The following is a 20,668-nucleotide window of genomic DNA, read 5'->3' as shown; positions in this document are numbered from 1 at the left end:
AGAGAGAGAAAAGAGAGAGAGAGAGAGAAAAGAGAGAGAGAGAGAGAGAGAGAGAGAGAGAGAGAGAGAGAGAGAGAGAGAGAGAGAGATAGATAGAGAGATAGACAGATAGATAGATAGATAGATAGAGATAGATAGGTAGACAGATAGAGAGAGATAGAGAGATAAATAGATAGATAGATAGAGATAGAGATACATAAATAAATAGAGAGAGAGAAAGAAAAAGAGAGAGAGAGAGAGAGAGAGAGAAATGGTTTATGATGAACAGTTCGAGAGCGTAGAGAATAGCACCTCACCGTCTCTTCCAAACGTTATACAGACGTAGAGACCGATTCGAAGAACGAATTCGAAATTGATTGAGATGCTGATCAAGAATATGTAAACTTTATGTGGTCTCTGAAGTTCACATCTGTGTGTTGGATTTGCCAAAATGAACATATGCCAATCCTTCGTTTTACGGTTATAAAAAGGGCATTGTTTGATATTTGTACGCATTATTTATTCAACCAAATTATTTGTGACTAATTGGATGAAAGTCAACATTATTTTGTTTCGTGCATTTCTGGGCGAGTCACTGAACAGCATCTTTCTTCAATAATAAAAAGCTAAAAAACAACTATCTCAAGGTGAGAAACTCGAGGGAAAAGCAATCCAAATTGACAATGGGTTGGAAAATTCAAAGATTCAATTATTCTCAGCTATTAGTCACTGAGTAATTAAAATATTTTATGAGATCCGTTGTGAGATGTAAGATAAGATTGTCCTTTTAAAGAAATTTACAGTTTTCAGTGTTTCTCGACAAAAGCAGGAGAAATAGAGTGTTGTCCCAGAAAGTTGACACAGCTTGAACATACGATTCAATAAAAACTACGCATCGTATGTCTCTGTCTTCCTATGCCACTACAATGGTATATTGGCCTAATAAACGAATACGCAAAATTTAGACGGGACGGGATGCTTCTTTAAATCTGATCTCGTACGTTTCTTAAAAAAAGTCTTTTATAAAGAATTAAATTTTAGTATTTGATGATGCGCTTTGGGTCAAAGCAATGGCTTAACACGCAAATTTTTCCTGTATGTGTTTCTCCGGACAACACAGGGTAGTTCGCAGTATTTTATGACAAAAATAGGGGCGAATATAAATATTTATTAAGAGATTTTTTCAGATATTGCTAAATAGAGACTTCCTCGATTCCCTATTTGAGCCCTTTCCTATATAAGGATATTGTGATGAAAAGTAAGCTTACGCATGGCAACAGCCATAAATTTTTGGCATTTTATAGCGAAAATAAGGAAAGCGTTCTACTAGATGAGGTACTATAGGATACTTAAAGAACGACTTTGCTCGACTGTAATGTTTTTGTTTCTTTTTGTATTGTTTATGTTTCACATTTGTGAAGCATGTCGGGTGCTTGTGTTGATTATATTAAAATTATTTACTTTATTTATTTCTCGATGTATATTTTTTGGATGTTTTTCTAAAATGAATAAATTCTTGAATTATTACGTAACAATATAAGAATTCCTTTAACAGTTCTAATAATCTTTCTTCTAGTATCCAGCGTTACGGTTATGTTAACGTTGTATGAATGTATGCAGCATCCGGAAAGCTTTGAGGTAGATCAGCCGTTTATTAAATTATTGGATGCAAAATTATGCTTAGGCATATTGAATGAACTCATTTGATGGAACGAGATCACTTTACAAACCTCTTTTTTCTCATACAAACTTTCTTGCAAACACAAGCCTTTATATTGCAACAAATATTGATTTTTAGCATTTTATATAGAGAAGATTACATTTTTCGGACTCGGTATAAGAATTTTGATGAGAAATAAATAAAAAAGAAAAATAACAAATGATAAGAAGAATTGTAGTAGGCGCAGTAATTTACGATATTTAAAAGTCGACCTCGTCCAATGGTAGTGCTTTAAGTTTAAGTTGTTGTTGTTTTATTTTAATTTCTTACTGATGACATTTGATTTGCCAGGCAACGTCATATTATTGTTTTTGATATTCATTTAAAAAATAGTCTGATGAAATATTCATAAATATTTACTTTACTTAGCATATGACGTATGACGTAATAAACATTCATCGATATTAAAATCTGTTAAATCCGAAAAAAAACACAACAGTTGTTCTTAATGTAACGTTTTTTTAATATAAAATAAATAAAAGCAAAAACATGTAAGAAAGCTTTGAGGCCAATTATTTAACGGGATTCGATAGAATCTGCTACATGCAACTTGCAATGTCTTAATGGGTAACAACACTAAAATAGTTTAAAGGAAACTATTTCTAAGCGCTTTTATGTTTTGATAGAAGGAAAGAGTGTAGAATAAAATTTACAAAGAGGTCAGTGAGAATATAGAATTAAGCGTAAAAAAAAAAGAGCAACATGGCAGCTAGTCTCGCGAGGCACCATTAATTTTAGTGAATCGCGGGCAAGTCGTGTGGCTGGTGCAATTTTGAATCCAAAAAAAAAAAAGGAGATCATTTAGTCTTCGTCGCTATAACTGTGATAGTAGGTAGACGTTTTACAAAATATTGATTTTCGGCAAGTGTTTGAACGGAAAATCAATTTTCGACAAAAAACAAAAACAAAATCAATTCCCTTCAGAATGTTGCTTTAAAAATGTCAGAGAATTTGAACGAAAAGCATGAGAATTGGTAGGTTTACGCTATCGTCCATCTTGAGAAAATTTTGTTTAAAAAAAAAAGGCATTTGTTGTTTAAAAATCTGTTACGGATACGTTTTTTTTTTTTTAATTTTTGCTATTAGCAGCACAACACCGCTATTCCATATTCAAGTATTTTTCGTTGTTGTCTTTCCCCAAAAATTTTATGTTCGCGACTACTGCTTTTGCTGCATCTTTCCAAGACAGCAACGTACTTTTTACACTTTGCTTTCTGGGAAGTGACAAAAAAATGGCAAATAAAAAAAAAAAAAAAAATTAAATTACAGCACGAAACGTTCATTGGCACCTCTTAATTTCTTGACAAATTGCTGTCGAATCCCCCTTAGCTTCGCATCCATTCAAAGGTTATCTCGACGAAGCTATACAATTTACTTACGTATTTATGTTTGGAAATATCTTAAACACTTTCTAAAGACATCTGTTAGTGTACTACCGAAGTTCGAATTCAACAAGGATGTGAAGACAAATTCGAATTTAATTAGCAAGGACACATACCATATTCGTAAAAATATTTAGAATTAAGATATAATTGGATTTGGAAGTCTGGTCCGTCCAGCTTAGGCAAGGTAAAATAGTTTTGTGGACACCACATGAATCTACATGAAAACACCTTTCAAAGAAGGTCAATATCAATGGTTTAAAATGTGCTTATAGAAGTTATTTTTGGAGAATTTTTTTGGAATCTGGCATGTTAGCGACAAGTAGATATGAGAAAGCAGCCAAATTTGAGACTGAAGCGCGGTCAAACTAGATAATGTCACCTACGAATCATTTTCAGTAGCGTTTGTCGCTGGCCCAAAACATATCGGTTTATCAAAATTGCGATCTGTGGGTTGAACACAAGAAAACAAGACGAACAGACGGACAGACGGGCACACAAAGTTAGATCAATTTATAAAGCGATTCTGAACGGAACGGTGTAATAAAAGGTGGATCGATATTGAGTGCTTCTGGGCGTTGCATACATTCGCATAAACTTAATGCAAACACACACACACACACACACACATGCATTGTAGGGTATAAAATAATGCGTGAAAAAATGCCCATAACGCAAACCTCATTTTTCGAAATGGTCCATGCAATAGCTTCCACAATTTTGTTTCGTTTTGAGTTTCTTTACAATATCTTTAAAATCACGTGCTCTGGAGTAGACCGAAGATGAATTTTTACAAATGAATTTAAGCCATTTTTATTAATAAAAAATTTCCTTTTTGTTTTCTGTTTTGTGTTTTTTCTTTTTTTTTTTTTTTTGTTAAATTTTGAACTTTTCGACTCCAACTCATCATCCAGAAATCCGGAAATATTTTTAAAATCCCGCTTCTAATTCCCTAACTATAGGGTCGTAGATTGGATATTTTTTTTTGATATTCGCCTTTGCAAAAAAAGGCGCATGAACGACAGTGTCCTTTAAGTTAAAGACGCATCTCGAGAATAGCCCCAAAGTATTCACACTTTTTTTTTTTAAATTTTTCAAAAATAAATCTCTTTTTATATTTGAATATAAGCTTAATAGCCTGCTCGAATATTAATCGTTTGTATTCCCTATGCCAGTTGCATTAGATGTTTTGTTTTAATTTATTTATTATATGAGTATTATATAAGTGAAATTTAAATTTTTTTCCTTTTTTTTTAGATGTCTTCGACAAAGGGTTTACTAGTCACTTGTTTCCTTACATTTACCTCAGCGATACGAGTAGATTGGAATACGAACAAGGGTCCCATAGTACCAGCAATACCTACCACTACAGTACGACCACTGCCGCCATACAGAGAACCAGCACCAGTATGGCAAGATCTAAGTGATGATATCTCAAATCCCAATCCGTACATGTAAGTCAGTTTCCACATTTTGCATAAAACACGGTGGGGAAGTTTCCTTTTAGTATTGACACCAAGCAGTTGGAAACAATATAATTTTTTTCTCTTTGACCTTAGTTAACAAACGAGGAAACTCACGAATTTAACAATCATTCCAATAAACTAACAGAAAACGTTTAGGCTACAAAAGTGTAACAGCAAAGTTGTTTAAGTGAGAAGAGAAAGGTTTTTTGCAGCATTTTTACAAATAGCTAGTAAGTGACTGAAATGGTGTAATGAAATATAAACGAAGATATGCATAAACAAGTACGAAAATTATAGCAACAAAGAAATTCAAGCAAAATAAAAGCGTTTGTCTCGTACGGATCAACATTGTGGTTGCATCAAAGTTTCAAATAAATATTTACTTAATCCAATATTTTCGATTCTTTAAGATTTTTATCCATTCTTCAGAAATTGCCGAACCGCTAATAGCCTAATAGCCCCAATCACGCCTGTGAATTTTAGCTAAAATCGTATCTCTCCTAAAATAACTTTGCTATAATAAATTGACAGAGTTAATGTGTATGTATATGTATTCTGAAAAGTCTTCAGTGCATGCTGGTCGACGTTACAAGCTCGATGGCAAACTTAATGTAAGCCAAGCCTTTTGGGATAATAATGTATACAAAAAAAGAGAAAATCATTAAAAAGTATATAAGCAATTTTTGAAAGTTAAAGTGCAAAGTCCTCCAGTCAGGTTAAACTAACAGGTTGACGGATACCATTTAGCGATAGTGTTACAGTAGATCGACAAAACGGAAATTAATAAAAAGCAGTCAAATAATATCCAGAGAGTATAAAATTGTTGCCTGCTTTCAACAAGCCACCGTCAGAAGATTTTAACAAAAAAAAAAATTAATAAATTAAAAATGAAAATTTTTTTTTAATTAACATTTTTAATAATAATGAATTTTGTTACGGTCTTTTTTCAATCATAGCTATGTGCCACCACCGCCTTCGCGTCCTAAACAAAGACTTTATACAAATGTCAATAATAATAATAATAATAATAACAACAACAATAATAATAACCATAATAATAATAATAATAATAATAATAAATATGGTACACTTGTAACGCCCAAGAACGTTCATCAAAATGGCATTACGACGACATCAGTAGTGGCTAGTTTATCACCTCAATATATACCTAACGGCGGCACTCAATACACGGCCGTTGTACCGAAATCATCGCACAACGGCTACAAATGGCAAGGAAAATATAATGCAAAAACGAAAAAGTTCAAGGCATACGAAAAGGTCAAATATATGCCGCGATACTATGTAAGATCCCGCACTAATAACAATAGCAATCGTAATAGTAATTATTTTTACTTTTAAGCAATTTATTATAAATAAAAAAAAATAAAAATAAAAAAAATAAAAAAAATGATATTTAGGTTGACCTGTAAATTATTTAGTTTTTTCAAATCCCTTTGTAAATATACTCCTAAATTAATAATAAATAAAATTAATGTAAAATTTTAATTAATCTATTCTTTAGTCTCGAGGTGATATCGCATTAAATTTGCTCTCAATTACATTAACGTAATCATCTTGGCATATAAGTATATAAGATGCGCATTAGCTGATAATACATTAGCTTATCGCACCTAAACGGATTAATTAAAAAAAAAAAAAGCTTGAGCAATTTCAGCGGAATTTTTTCTGTTAGGCATATGTTCTGTTCTGAACGGTGACCTATCTAGTTTGAGTCATATCGTATTTATTAGTCCGGGATGATAAAGTTACGTGTGTTTTTAAATAATTGCAACTTTTGTTTTCTTCTTCTTCTTCTTCTTCTTCTCAATGTTAATAAAACTGAGTCTTCTTGGTACGAGACGGTCCTTCCGTTATGATCCTCTTAGGATCGTTTGCGTCATATATCCAAAATAATACATTTACTTGCAATTTGTTACAGCTACACGCTGGGTCCATTATATATTATTAAGCATACTGAGCATACCGAGCGTGCCACTTGCCCTTATCACTAATTTAAACTTGCTTTTAAAATATGTGTTTATGCAATCACAGAGATTTTAGAACTTTTGAAATTTTTGAAATTAATCCTCGGCCTTGAATATTACGCATCTAACGAAGCATTAATCATTTCAGCAGCTAATCTTCTTATTATTTGACGTAGATTTTTTTTCATTCTCATCTCTCGTTCACAGTACCCTCCTATTCAGTTCAGTGTTCAAGATTCTCTAGCCGAGTCTAGCGTTAAAAAATCGAAAGCCTATTTACCGGAATATGAGCCTCTTTGGGTAAAAGTTACTCAGCAACATTTGCCGAGAAGTAACGATGATGCATCATATAAATCGAAAACGACTAACGTGATCGAATTACCTATGTTGACATCATCTGCAGCAGAAGGAGCAGCAGCAGCAGCAGCAGCAACAGCATATGCTGGAAATTTTTTGAAGAAGCCTATCGATGAAAGCACATATTGCAAAGGCGCTATGCCGCAAAAATATAATAAGAGTACCGATAAAACTCTATTAAAACCGGCAAAGAGTTAAAGAGAAGAGAAAGAAAGAAACCAAACCATTTAGTTTTATGTACCTCATGCTACGTCCAGTTCTGAGTTCAAAATACGAATGAATCAATTTACCCCTAAGAAATATTGTCATATTTTATTTGACAGCCGTAGTTAGATGAAGTTTTATGTGTTAAGTGAATACAAAAAAAAAAAAAAAAGTACATTACCTGAAATAAATGCATTTGCATGCAATTCTTGTCCATATGCTTACATTGTATATTTGATTTACTTTATATTCGCCAAAAAAAACCGTAAGTAATCAAACTATGAGAAAAGTGAATAATTCTTAATTTCGATTGGTGACATGTTTTGAAATAAGAAGATATACCAACGGCTACTACTAATCAATAAAATGTGGCAAGCGATGTTTTCAAATTCTTTTCTTTAAATTTTTTTTTTAATCTTTTAAGATTTACTTTATCGGTTAAGTTTCGCAAGAATAGAGTTTTACCACAGAGGCGCAGACACTTTGAAATTTGTTGCAATACCTAAATTTTGATATCATATTTTCAGCTCCTATAGAGTGTGGCTCTGCTAATTATCTACAAGTCTATGGCTAGCTCAACATTTTCTGGGGAGGGGGGGAAAAAAAACTCTGAGAAGACGTTTGCTTTTTTGTTTAATTTCGCCAGCATATAAAGTCGTCATATTTTATAGGTTCGTTCTTTGATAGAAAACTAAAATTTTTATTTTCTTAATTTTTATTTTTTTTATTTATTTATTTTTTTTTTAAGGTATGCAGGTATTGGTCTATTTAATGTCGCCTATGCCTATTTTAAAATCTATAGGTATTAAAATTAATGTTACATACATTGGAACATTAATTTTACATACATATTTAAGCTTCATCTTCGTAGAAATTGAACAGAAATGGAGTGAAAAGAGTTCGTAAAGATTTGTAAAATTAAATGTAAAGTACCTTAGATCCTCACCAATCAGCAAAAACTTGTTTATCGTTTCAATATTAGCATTTTTTCGCGCGACTATATTTAGTTTTAATGGAGAAGACATTTTCCTTTTAAGACTTTTTGTTGCAGGAACTAATAAGTGATTTCAAAAAATCGATTTAAGTAAAAGGAGTTCGTAATGACCTGTAAAGTTTATGTAATGGGTCTCGAGATTCTGGTTTCGTCGCTCAAAAGCTAATGGAATAACTTTGACATTTGACTTTGAAGACTCAGTTAAATTTTATTCAAACGTAATGAGAGTCGATTAACATAACATAAACGTGCGATTGTGGAAAAGGTTTTGAGAGTTTGAGACTTTCTTTTTTTTTTTGAGTGAGTGCACGTAAGCAGCAGCTTTAATGTCACCAAATAAGGCTAATAAGGGAAAAATAAGTCTTGAAAATAAGTCTTCAAAGTTATAGTTTATATTCAAGTTGCAAGTTGAAGTTTAGGGCAAGAAGGGTAATTTCATTAAGGAGCATATAGGTTAGGACTTGGCTTCACTGATGTGATCAGAAATTGAAAAGTCGTTCGTCCTATCTTTTTTGCAGTTGGGAAAAAATGTTTTTCCTTAGCAAATAACCTTTCGTTTAGCTCCCTAGCATGAAGGCTTAAGAGCATATGTTGCTTTGGAACTTTGCAGTTAATTAATGATAATTAGTGATCATTTAAAATCGTAAGATTTATTGAGAGCTCACGGCTGCTTTATGATCACTTGTAATTTATATGTAATTACTTTCGATTGATTTCACACACAAAAAAAAAAAAAAAAAAAAAAAAACCAAAAAATTGAGAACAGTCATGAAGGAATAGTTCGGTAAGACTCTAGAGATTTTATTTTAAAAATTATCATTATCAACGTCGCTCAACGTATTCGTTATGCTATGTTATTATGGCATGTCATCATTACGATGGTGACCTAGTTTGTTAGCGATGTTCAACAACAGTGTTAATTTATTGTTGTTGTTGTTATTGTTTTTTTTTTTTTTTTTTTTTTTCCTAACATTTCTTATTATTGCTGTTCTCTTGTTTTTGATTGTTTTCAGTATTTTTCCTTAAAAAGTTGTTTAATTAATTTTAGGTTTTATTTGAAGTAAATAAATATCAATCAAATAAATTAGTTTCGAAGCACTTTAGGAAAAAACACGAAAAGCATTGTAAGTAAATAACTTAACTACAGGTGTTTGGGTTAAATGCAATTAAATTTATTTTATGAATTTTTTTTTTTTTTGTTTTTTCTTGCAATTCAATCACAATAAAATCAACAAAATGTTGTTGTTTGCTTTGAAAACCAACCAACTATTTAGAACGTCTTCAAATATAAAATAGATACGTTAGAGCAAGGAAAAAAATAGAAGCTTAATTGAAGCCACACGTATTTATTTACAGACAAGGTATATCATACACAGTCTCTATTGCTTAATATATATATATATATATATATATATATAACTAAACTAAAAACTAGGTTTTGTGGCTGACCACAATGTGTCAATGGATGACACTGATAAAAAATATTTATAAAATTTATAAACACAATAAAAAAAAAAAAAAAAATAATGACAGCAAAATGTTAACAATATACGTACACATATGTATGCATAAAAAATGAAAGCCAAGTGAATAAGTGAATGAACTCATGTTTGTTGACGTTTATCTTGAATATTTCTTTTAACATTTATTTTGTTTTTATTCTTCTTATTCTTCTTCACATGTGAATACGAATATATAAACATATACATATAGGTGTGTATATGCCGAATATAATAAAGATGTTTTGGAATTTTAATTCGCACACGCACGCAAACAATGCACTCTAAGCGGTGTTAAATGATTTCAATAAAGGATTTTAACATTTTTCGAATTGTAAATCGATTAATAAAACAATTTCGATGCGACGAATAATTATTGGTGGTTTTTACATTTTCTATCAGAAACAAAAAAAAACGAAACGAAAGAAATTTCTTTTCTCCTTTGCCTCTACATTCACCTGCCAGCCACTGTATATTTACGGGATAGGATAACATAAAAATCGTGCATACGTCAGAGACGGGATTTATACAATGAGATATTTGGAATTTTTGAACATATTTTTCGAATTTCTATTCATACTAGAGTGAAACAGAGCATTTCACCGAAATGACACCTTAATGAAATTATTTATGAGACGAGTCTCAAGCCTTTATGCTATTTAGTATCGTGCGAGACGTATAGTTTCAACCAAATGAGTTAATTTATCATGCAGAGAAGACATACGTGCATACGTACGTGTTATATTGTATGAAGGTTGTGTCAATTAATCCTTGCAATTATAAAAATTCGCAACAGAAGCAAAGTTGATGATACAATATCCAGAGATAAGTATTAGATCTACCATGCTACCACGATGCATACAATGGAAGCGGTGTTGACCTAGGAATAGCTATTGAGTGATATTGAAAAAGCTCATAGCACTTTTAGCGGAGTCAAAGTCGGCTCAATTAAGTTATCAAAATGGGTTTACCTCGCTGACCGGCATCTTAAACATGTTCAAAGTCAATATTTATTTCTTTTGCGTTTATCTTAAAAATGAAGTGCAGAGTATCTGAAGTGAAGATTACCTGAAAATCCTATAGCGAAAATTTGACCGGATATCGACGACATTTTCCATTTTATTTATGTCAGGATGTTTCGGAAAACTTTATCTAAAGTGAAAAATGTTCGCTGCTATCGCTGCTTGTTAGACGTTTTACATCACTCTTCCCTAATCCACCACGTGTCACTCCGTTTTATTATAAAATTAAAAACTCAGCGCATTGCGGGCTTTGCTTTGGTGCTGGAGATGGATGGAGACAGATAGTTGTATTTTGAGCCACAACGCAGAGAGGTCACAAGCCACAAACATGAAATTGAATTTTTTTTTTTTTTTTTTTTTTTTTTTCTGAGAGAAAAAATCAAAAAAATTAGAAGAATATTTAAAAAAATGTTGTATATGTGATTGACGGGAAAATAAGCAACAGTAGGTGGACATGGTAACGTTATGAATTTGTTAACCCTATCCCGTTCCTCTTGAACTGTGTGGTAATAATTTTTTGATTTTATTTCATATTTCATTTGCAAAAGAAGTTTTTCCAACTTACCTTAACAACCAACAATTATTTTTCATTAACAATCGATACTAAGAAATAAATTAAAATTATTAAAATTTACATCTAGTTAGTCTAGATGCTAAGACGAACCTTTGTCATTTTTCTAACAAATCGTAACCCGATGTGCCTCATAGTTAAATGGAAAATTCGTATCGTGGACAGGAGGGATCTTAATATGGGCAGAGTTTAGGAACTGCATATCATATGCGTACCTCATTAACTGAACTAAAGTTTACATGGACCTATGGTCATGTGCCTTGTAAATGTTTTTTTTTTTTTTTTTTTTTTTTAAAGTAAAAATGAACCTATTTTGCCATTAAAGTTTAAATATTAGAAAGAATAGCGCGTAAGTTACTGTCTTCTTAGTCCTTTCTAGGACAAGCTCGTTGAATAAGCAGGATTCGGTCATACCCCATTAAAATATTGTTACCTTGGCATCAAGAAATATATGGCCTGCGTATAATGCTTTTATGTGCATATATAACTTGTTTGGATAAATAAATAAATAAATATAAACTACAAGTAAATGCCCAACAACTGTGAAACGCATCAACTTGAGAATTCATTCTTTACGCAATTGTTTAAATTTTCCAAAACTTTGGTCTGGACTGAATATAATAATGCGGGAGTTGGGATCACTTGAGAACTAAAAAAAAAAAAAAACACGTGTAAAAACAATGTATTCCTCCTTCACTTTCTTCTTCTTCTTTTTATTAATTTTCCCATCATTTTTTCAGATATATATTGTTTCGTTTCCGTAATATGTCAAATCTATCTAGGTTCTAATTATTTGGTTCCCCTGGGCCACTTATCACAACTCGAGGAGATTAAAAATACCTTTGCAAATTGCTTATACGAGGTCCGTTTTATTTAGGGGGGTTTTTTAACTTACAGTTTCCATTATTTAAGAGCCTGGCTTATCGCAAAATTAATATTGGAGACTTTTATTGCGCACATTGCTCCAACTTTGGCAAAGTCATAAGAACTTTTGTGACTAGATGTCGATCAATAAACAAAAAATTTGTAAAGCAAGCATTCTTATGATAAAATTTCGTTCATTTACTTTACACTTTCCGGGTCCCAGAAGTGCCCGATCGGTGTGCCCGATATAAAGTTTATTGTTGAAACTTGAGGATGCTGTGTTGTTTAGAGTTTATCTGGCCACTAATAACAAAAATTCTAATTTCTGGAAATAATTGATAATAATTATGTGATAGAATCAAAGGCAAAGAGTTTTCATTATTTAAATATTTTATATTTTTGTTGTAATTGAGTATGTACGAATAAATAAATAAATTTCTTTCTTAATATTAAACAACTCATCCTTTACACTATTCGGATCCAAAGGAATTGTTTTTATTGTTATTAACTTTGATGAGATACTCAGCAGTCGTGCGGAGCAACTAATTACATCTCATTGGCATATGTGCGGAATTGTAAACTGGATTTTACAAAGAGGTCGTTGTTAATTGATTTTTTAAAAATTTAGGCAATCGAAACATAGATATATATATGTATACGATATATATTTCTGTGTGCTTTTCCAAACAGAGATTTTGTGCATGGTGCGGTGAGATATTTCCAGCAGCACTTATACTTACCTACCTACTCTGTTATTATGGCTAATTGAATTTCGCAATAATTGATGAAGAATTTCTTTATAAGTGAGACAGACAAGTTAATTGATCGAATATTTTCTCTATAAAAAAAAGTTTTGATTAAAAAAACTGTGGGGCGAACAAAGTAATAAGTAAACCTTTTCGAAGCAGAAAAAAAAGATTCATTGTAATGACAATCTCTTCTCTGCGATGAACGAACAGACATGTTGCGATTTGAACAAATGCAAGTTTGCAAGAACATGAATGGATAGCCAATTATGTAATCAAAAACAAGAGTAACCTATGTGCATGTCCGGCTTATCGCTCATTTAGCATTTAACACAGCGCTTTTATGCTCTTCGCTTTTATCATTTTTTTTTTTTTTTTCTTCTTTTTTAAGGACTTCATTATAAATTCTTAAATTATGAAGGACACTGGCTGGCCCAGCTGTTGTATTGGTTTCTAGGGTTGTCTTGACAGTTTTCAGTTTAAAAAATATTTTTGGCTGTTTTGGATGTTCGCGTCTTTCCAACGCTGTGGTAGCCAGCTTCACTATTTACTTCATAATGTGTACGGCATACTCTGCCTGCTGCCCCCGTTGGCCTCAAGCAAGCCATATTGGCCCATGTACACTTTTCCTGGCGCATAATTGATGTAATAGTAAAATTTGCAATTTAACTGAAAATTTTATTGTAGAATAGAAAAACAACATTTGTTTATGGAAAGCCATGTAAGAGCAATAATAAAATCAACCTCATCATTGTGAAAATTTGGATAATTGGCATGAAATCCAACATATTGACTATATTGTTGCTGCTGTATGATGCAACGATTGACTAAACATTGTAGGCCATACTAATAAAGCACCGACAACTAATAAACAAAAATACATTTCAGCTCTTTTTTTTTTTATAGTCGAAACTTGAGCTGAAAATTGACAGAAAAAAACCCCAAAAAAAAACTTGAAAAACAAAAAGAAAATCCAAATTATTGACGTTATATAATTTCATCTTTCATGATAAGCAAAAATTTTGTTGCTTTTGATTTTTCTCAAATTTTTCATAAAGTCACGTTAAGCAATTTTCAAATTATCAACATCTTTCACACTTGCCGTCTATCACTTTTTCATCTGATATTCCGCCTCTTTTATCTTTATATATATATATATACATATATATATATTTTTTTTATTAATGATTTTTTTTTTTTTTTTTTTTTTTATTAATAGCAAGTTATTTAACCAATTTGTTATAAACAGGTAAGCCGGTCTTGTCTATCTCCTTAACTGTTTGTTTGCGCGTTGATTAATAGTCAGTTCACTCTTGGCATGGTTGGTTTTTCCTTTGCTGTTCAAAGTCCCAATCATTTGACCCTATTTTCTGGCAAGACAACATATTTTACAGTTTTATATTATATTTTGTATCAAGATTTTTTCATTCAGTGAAAATTTATTTATTTATATTTTTTTTTTTTTTTTTTTTTTTTTTTTTTTTGCAACTACGAGTAGATAGAAGCTAAGGCTATTATTGAAAAGGAAGCAAAACAATTTTTATTACCGAATTAATGATTTTGTAAGCATCTTTTATATTGTACCCTATAGACATAGTCATAAACAATCATACTGTGCTATTCACTAATTCTAAGATTGATGAGTAATCCGTATTACGGCCAAGAAACGGCCATTTAGGTTAGCTGAGTGAGTTACTCAATAGTTTCGCGCTTCCTTTTAAATATGATGTCATTGTACAGATGTCTTTGTTGGTTTAACGTGGGCAAACTACCTTGTCGATTTAAGCCCACGGTGCCCGACACGATGACACACGAAGTAATTTTGCGTAACCGGCACCCTATACAATCCCTATAAGGTAGCGGCCTAAAGTACACTGGAGAAACCAGATATGTTTATTGTTGCGTATGGCTAAGTAAACCCATATGCAACTCAACGGGTGTTGAGGCCTGTCATTATCTGTTATTATTATTTACAAGACCATCCGAAGGGTCGTATCCAGCACACACGCCTCACACAATGGTTAACTGCTGTGTTCAAACTGGGGGATCAACATACTAGCTTCCACCGCGGTGCAAGCTTCCCTCTGAAGGATCTTGGCAGGTACCAATCTGTAGTACAGTACTGCTGTCACCTATACCCGCAGGCATTCGTGATATAGCGAGTGGGTTCCTAAACCTCGTGTAGCTTAAAGTTAGACTCTAAGACTTACTTTTTGCGGCATACGCACTCTTGCGTTTGGATTAATCGCACCGTCGGCACACAATGTTCACTTACGCAGTAGACCTATGCACGTTAGCTAAGACTAGATTAGGTAAAAAGCTTCGTTATGTTTTTTCCAATAGATGTAGATGTTGCGTAACTGCGTTATGATTGAACGAACACCTCATCAACTCATACTATATGCATTTTTTAAAGGTGCTTGTAACTACACTATCACATGGATGAAGATGATAAAGCTTTATCAGCGGGAAGCGAATGGGTCAGCCGTAAATTGGTTTGTTTCGTAAATTTCGATTTTAAAGGCGAGCTTCACTGTAATCGAACAAATTTCTAGGTGATCTCTTAATTTTTGCGAACAAGAAAACATTTACCACCGATAGTATTCAGTTGGGCAAATGGGCAGTTAGACAGACGGATATGCTTAGGCGGGTTCAGAATTGAGAAATTGGCCAAGAATATATATGATTTGTGGTACCTTTGAAGCTTCGTTCTGGGCTCATTCTTCGGCGATGGACTTAATAAAATCGATATTTTGGTACCGTTTGTTTTCACAGTGAAAGAGAGATAAAAAATTAAGAACATATTAGAAGATGGTGGTCCAAGGTGAATGAACTTATAAAAGTGTTAGCAAAGTCCGGATTGAAGTCACTTGTTGCGTCCTGGGAGATTGGGAGCGAAGTGCACCAATTTGCTTAAACGATTGTTTTCATTCGCTAGTGCCGACAAATAATGAGATGACGGCGTGCAATAAAACACGGTGCAGTCTTGCATTATGGCAATGCCAAATCACACTCGTTCAACTCGTATACTTGGAACTTTGCTACATCCGCTTATGATTTGTTTCGTTCTCAGAAGAGCTGTTTTAGTTGAAAGTAAGGTTGGATTCAACAGAGCCGGGTGAAAATCGCTTGGATAAATTTTCCGCTCAGAAATCCCGCAAGTTTTACGATGATGGAGGACATAGAGCGGTACATCTCTGGTTTAATAAAGTTAGTTTAAGTTTAATGTATGTGAAACATGAGTTAGAATTTTAATGGAAAATCATAATGACATTTGTACTTAGACAACGGACAAAGAATTTTACATTCTTCTACCAGGAATGGGTTCACATTATTACATTACATCTGATATGAAGGAACATTTAAGCCTACCCGCACATTCTGATGGCGGACGTACAGGGTTAATAGTTCCATAGATATATTTGATATTAGAAGCCAATATTTGTACCTTGCTTGCTTTTTCTGCAAGACTTTTTTATGAAACCAAGTCGTTGCGTATTGGTTTACGGGTAAGCTGAATTGCAGCAATCGAATGTGCTTGCAAAAATTTTGGCCAGCGACTTCTACAGGTAAAAATTATGAAGTCGTAGGATATAAATATTAATGTACTGTGAGGAGCCAAAGTCGTCCGCCGTTTTGGTCTCACGGTTTTTCCGTCTCTGGTGGGGGAAGAGTGCTAGTTTAAGATAGAGAATAAGCTAAAGGATAGGTTACAGAGTAAGAATAGATTAAGAATAGGGTAGGGATAGAATAAGATTAGATTACGAATAGGGTAGGGTAGGTTAGTTTTAGTTAGTGATGTGGGCAGTTTGAGTGAGTCATGTCGAGGAAAGAGGTCGCGACCGTGCAAAATATTTGATAAAATAAATAATAAAAAATAAAGAACACTATAAACGACTTGTAGTATAAATTTCTTGTGTTTCTTAGGCCGCTGAGCTATCCCAACCCCAGAGAATGGGCCGCAAAGGCCCTCACAGCATATAATGCTTAAGTTCGATGATTTTCACCTTTCTCGTGCTAAAATAACAGTTCTAAATTTAGTAGTATTGAGGTATTCAGCGTACACAGACGCTAATCATAGGACGTTTAAAATTGCATTTTCGTCATTCGTTACTTTTGTCGTTTGATTTGAAGAAATCTGCTGTCGAAGCTCATCAAAACTTTCTAAAAACTGATGATGGCACTGCTCTGTCATGTTGCATTTGTCGGTTTTGGTTTCAAAGGTTTAAAAGTGATGATTTTGTTGATGGTAATAACAAAGATCGGTTTGGGAGAACAAAAAAGTACGAAGACAATGGATTGCAAGACTTATTGCATAAGAACCCATCGCAAAGTCTTCAAGAACTTTTGAACAGCTGATGCAGCTTAAATAGGAAGTTCTGGCACACCCAGCGTACTCACCAGATATGGCGCCTTCTGATTACCATTTGTTCAGATCGATGCAGCATGGCTTGGCTAGCACGCTGTTCCGCAAAGTAGAAGAAGTGCGAAAATCGGTCGTTGATTGAAATCGCTGCCAAACTAATATCCATTGTTCTTCCAACGTGGTATCGGCATGTTGCCGGGCAAATGTGGGGAAAAGTTGTACAAAATAATGGACAAATATTTCGATTAACATATTGTGCACCAATTTTTCGCAATAAATGCCTTTTTCAAGTGAAAAAATTGCCAACATTTTTGCAAGCATCCAATACAGACATTTGTCTTGCTTTCTCACATCATGGCTGCACTGATATTTGGCATTAAAGTAATACTCGATTTATCGATATGTGATTGTAACAAATGAAAAAATTACAATGATACAATAGCTTTGTGTTACTTATGTCAATATCACGTTCCAACCTATCCACCACTAACTGGGTACAAGTTCCCAGTGAACATATTGATATGACCGATGAATATTTTTATGGATTACAAAAAATGCAAGATATGGTATATAGTCTGCTTCCGGTCTGGGTAAGTCAATCTGTTTCGATTTAAAAATCTCGAAAAATGAAGACTTTGTGTCGAAATCATTCTCTACGATTTCCTGTTGACCGCTTGTGATGTTTTTTTTTAACATCAGGTTTGCCTAAGGAAAGAACAGAAAAAATGCATTCGATTATAGTAAATAAGGACAAGGATCCGAAATGACACCATTCACAAAAACAGAAGTACTTGTGCGCATATTGTGCAAAATTGCAAGAGCGCAAGAGAGTTTGCGGCTGGTTTGCGTGTCTATCTGTGTGTTTTTTTTTCGAACCGATTGTGCTGGAAAACAAGTTCAGAAGTGACGGCTGGAAATGTTAAGTCAACAAAATGTCTTTGAAAACATCAATAACTGCTATTTATTAGATCGAGATACGCTTATAGCAAGATGAGAGATGAATGCTAAATATTTATTAAACGACGGCTTGGTCAATAAATTGATACAAATGATTATCGCAATATTGTTGTTTGACTTTCGGTCGTATATATTTGGGCATATTTTCAGTGTCCCTGAGTGGTCCACAAGCATTTCTTTTTTTAACGATCACGAATCTTTAAGTCTCGAGTTCGGTTAACTTAAAATGAATTTTATGAGGCACCAGCAATTAATATTAAATACATAACATCTGATAAACAGATAAAGCAATCAAGACTATCGATGTACTTCACTTGATTAACATCAATCTTAGAAGTGGCCTTGATCTGCGTCCATATATTATAAATTAGGACAAGCGATACGAATTTGTTGTTTGCAAATGCATTTGAAAGAGATAAACTAAGCGTCGGTCTCATGCGACACAAGAATCGAAGTGAATTAATAAAATGAATAAAAAATAAATATTTGTTTATAGAAAAATGCAAAATTCATAGAGAAATGCATAGATAGCTATTAAAGAAATCCAGTCCATTTCCAGATAAGTTCTATCAACAATAAGGATCTTTTTCATATACCTGCCCTATTTGCTTCTTCTTGCTCTTCAGCAAATTCGGATCTTTTCATCGGACCGCTGGTTTCTCCTTTGAGCTTACATTGTCACTTTAGAAATATTTTATGTTAAAATTCGCATCTAATCATGACTTTGACGATTTTTTTTGCTCCAGTCTCCGTATATGACTGCAACATTTTTTTGTAACAAGCAAACAATCGAATACTATTTTAGGAGAGCTCGATGATGCGGATTTGTTGCCTAAGCATCATTCTTAGCTATTGAGTGTCCGTACGGTAAGCGTAAGTGACATGCATGTGATCTTATAAAGTAGTAGTTGAGGTCCAAGTCTTGCTGGAGAAACATAATGATGACACACAATGATTATCGCAAGTTATATTTTCAGAGATGATGATGTACTCATAGGTTAATGATCTCATTAATGAAATCATAGTTGATGGATTGTATTTTATGGGCGCCCAATATTCTGATCTAGTCTCAATCAACATGAGTTTTTATCAATCAATGTATACTTTCTGAATTCATCTTTTGTTGTTTACGATCAATCACAAACCACTGCCAACCGATCTGATGGGCTCTTCTCATTTAACTAAACATCCCGTCGCTTTCGTTTTGTTGGCTATCCTTGGTAAGACAATTCTGGTCACTACAATTAAAGAAGTAGAAAACATCGCTGGGATGATCGTTATTGGATTGTCATTTTGCCGGTTGCTGCGAAGAAAGCTGAATGGAAGTCATACTCTTGTACTACTTCTGAGAGGGAAATATTTTTGTTTTATCGTTTGCACTTGTCGATGTAAGCTTAGCCGTTACTAAGGCGAATGATTGATTTTCAAAATAACGCCACACTTTCGTTTGGTTCCTCCTCTAAGATTATGATGTGGCGGTTATTTTATTTTAATTTAAAAATTTTTACATAGTTTAGTAGCGTATAAAATTTCATGACTTACTTAAATGCATTGGATGCGATAGCAGGAATGCAGAGTTGCAATGAAATCGTGAGAATAAGCAAAAGAGTTATATTTTTTCGCAAACCAATATAAATCGGCCCAAATGATGTATAGAAGTACAGCTGCTGAATTGAAGTGTGTCGCGGATCTACTGTACGTTGGTTTAATCAGGGAAATCAGGGAATGTTGCTTATATATCGCGTAGGTCAGAAGATCAGAAAGGAAAGTGAGGAAATAAAAAGTAACGATAATGACGCGCTTGAAATATTAAATCATAAAGGAATCGAGTGTCTAGACATAATCGAGAATAAGATATGCCTGAATGTATTCAAGATAACTATAACTTTAAAGTTACGGCTTTTTGAACTTTTACTGGAAACCACAACAAAATTGATATAATAATAATAATAATAATAATAATAATAATAACTATTTTATTATTTTAATATTTACACTTCGATGTTAGACTTTTTTGTTAAAGTTTTTTCTTTTGCTAAAATTTTAGATTGTGTTTCTCGGTTAATTCAAATTAGGCAAAAAAAGACAAATTGTATTAATTCACTCAGATTACATACTTGCATGCATTGATTGTTTCTTTAAGATTATTTCCACATATCTTCCATTCACATTCACATTTTACGTTCACTTATACAGTACTTTTTCTTTGACTGAGCCACTAAAAATCCATAAGCAAAAATTGTTTTAAACAAAGTTTTTCCTTTTTTTTTTTTTCAAAATACCCAAAAATATTAATTATATAAATGATACGAAGTATTTTGACAGTATTCGGAAGCAGTGAAGCTATTTCGCTTTATCATAAAACTTGGTATCATTCGTTTTTATAGCGTGTTAAAGCAATTTGCTTAGCAGCAAGTTTCTTATCGAAGTCAGTTAATTGAAGAGTACGGTATGTTCGATATGCATGCTCAAGTTGATGATGATGTTGATGATGTTGATGATGTTGACGATTATTGAACGGATGTTTGTTTCTCAAAGTACTTAAATACACTTGAT

General features: G+C 33.0%; 1 protein-coding gene across 11 annotated transcripts in view; it reads left to right on the top strand.

The window, feature by feature from the left end:
• The window catches only part of LOC119645062 (type-2 histone deacetylase 1), a 35,618-nt gene extending 28,419 nt beyond the window's left edge, over positions 1-7,199 (top strand). For 9 of the 11 annotated variants that reach the window (XM_038044905.1, XM_038044909.1, XM_038044904.1 and 6 more), the window contains 3 exons: positions 4,339-4,535; positions 5,504-5,849; positions 6,740-7,191. In XM_038044905.1, the coding sequence (XP_037900833.1) occupies positions 4,339-4,535; positions 5,504-5,849; positions 6,740-7,087 (891 nt within the window). In that variant the 3' untranslated portion in view covers positions 7,088-7,191. Of the gene's footprint in view, positions 1-4,338; positions 4,536-5,503; positions 5,850-6,739 lie in introns of all 11 variants that reach the window. The other 2 variants (XM_038044915.1, XM_038044914.1) reach the window with 2 other exon arrangements.
• The last annotated feature ends 13,469 nt before the right edge of the window (positions 7,200-20,668 follow it).

This window comes from Glossina fuscipes, unplaced genomic scaffold (assembly GCF_014805625.2).
Source record: "Glossina fuscipes isolate IAEA_lab_2018 unplaced genomic scaffold, Yale_Gfus_2 1, whole genome shotgun sequence".
Taxonomy (NCBI): domain Eukaryota; kingdom Metazoa; phylum Arthropoda; class Insecta; order Diptera; family Glossinidae; genus Glossina; species Glossina fuscipes.
Note: the sequence above shows the minus strand (reverse complement) of the source record. Positions and strands in the feature narration are given on the sequence as shown.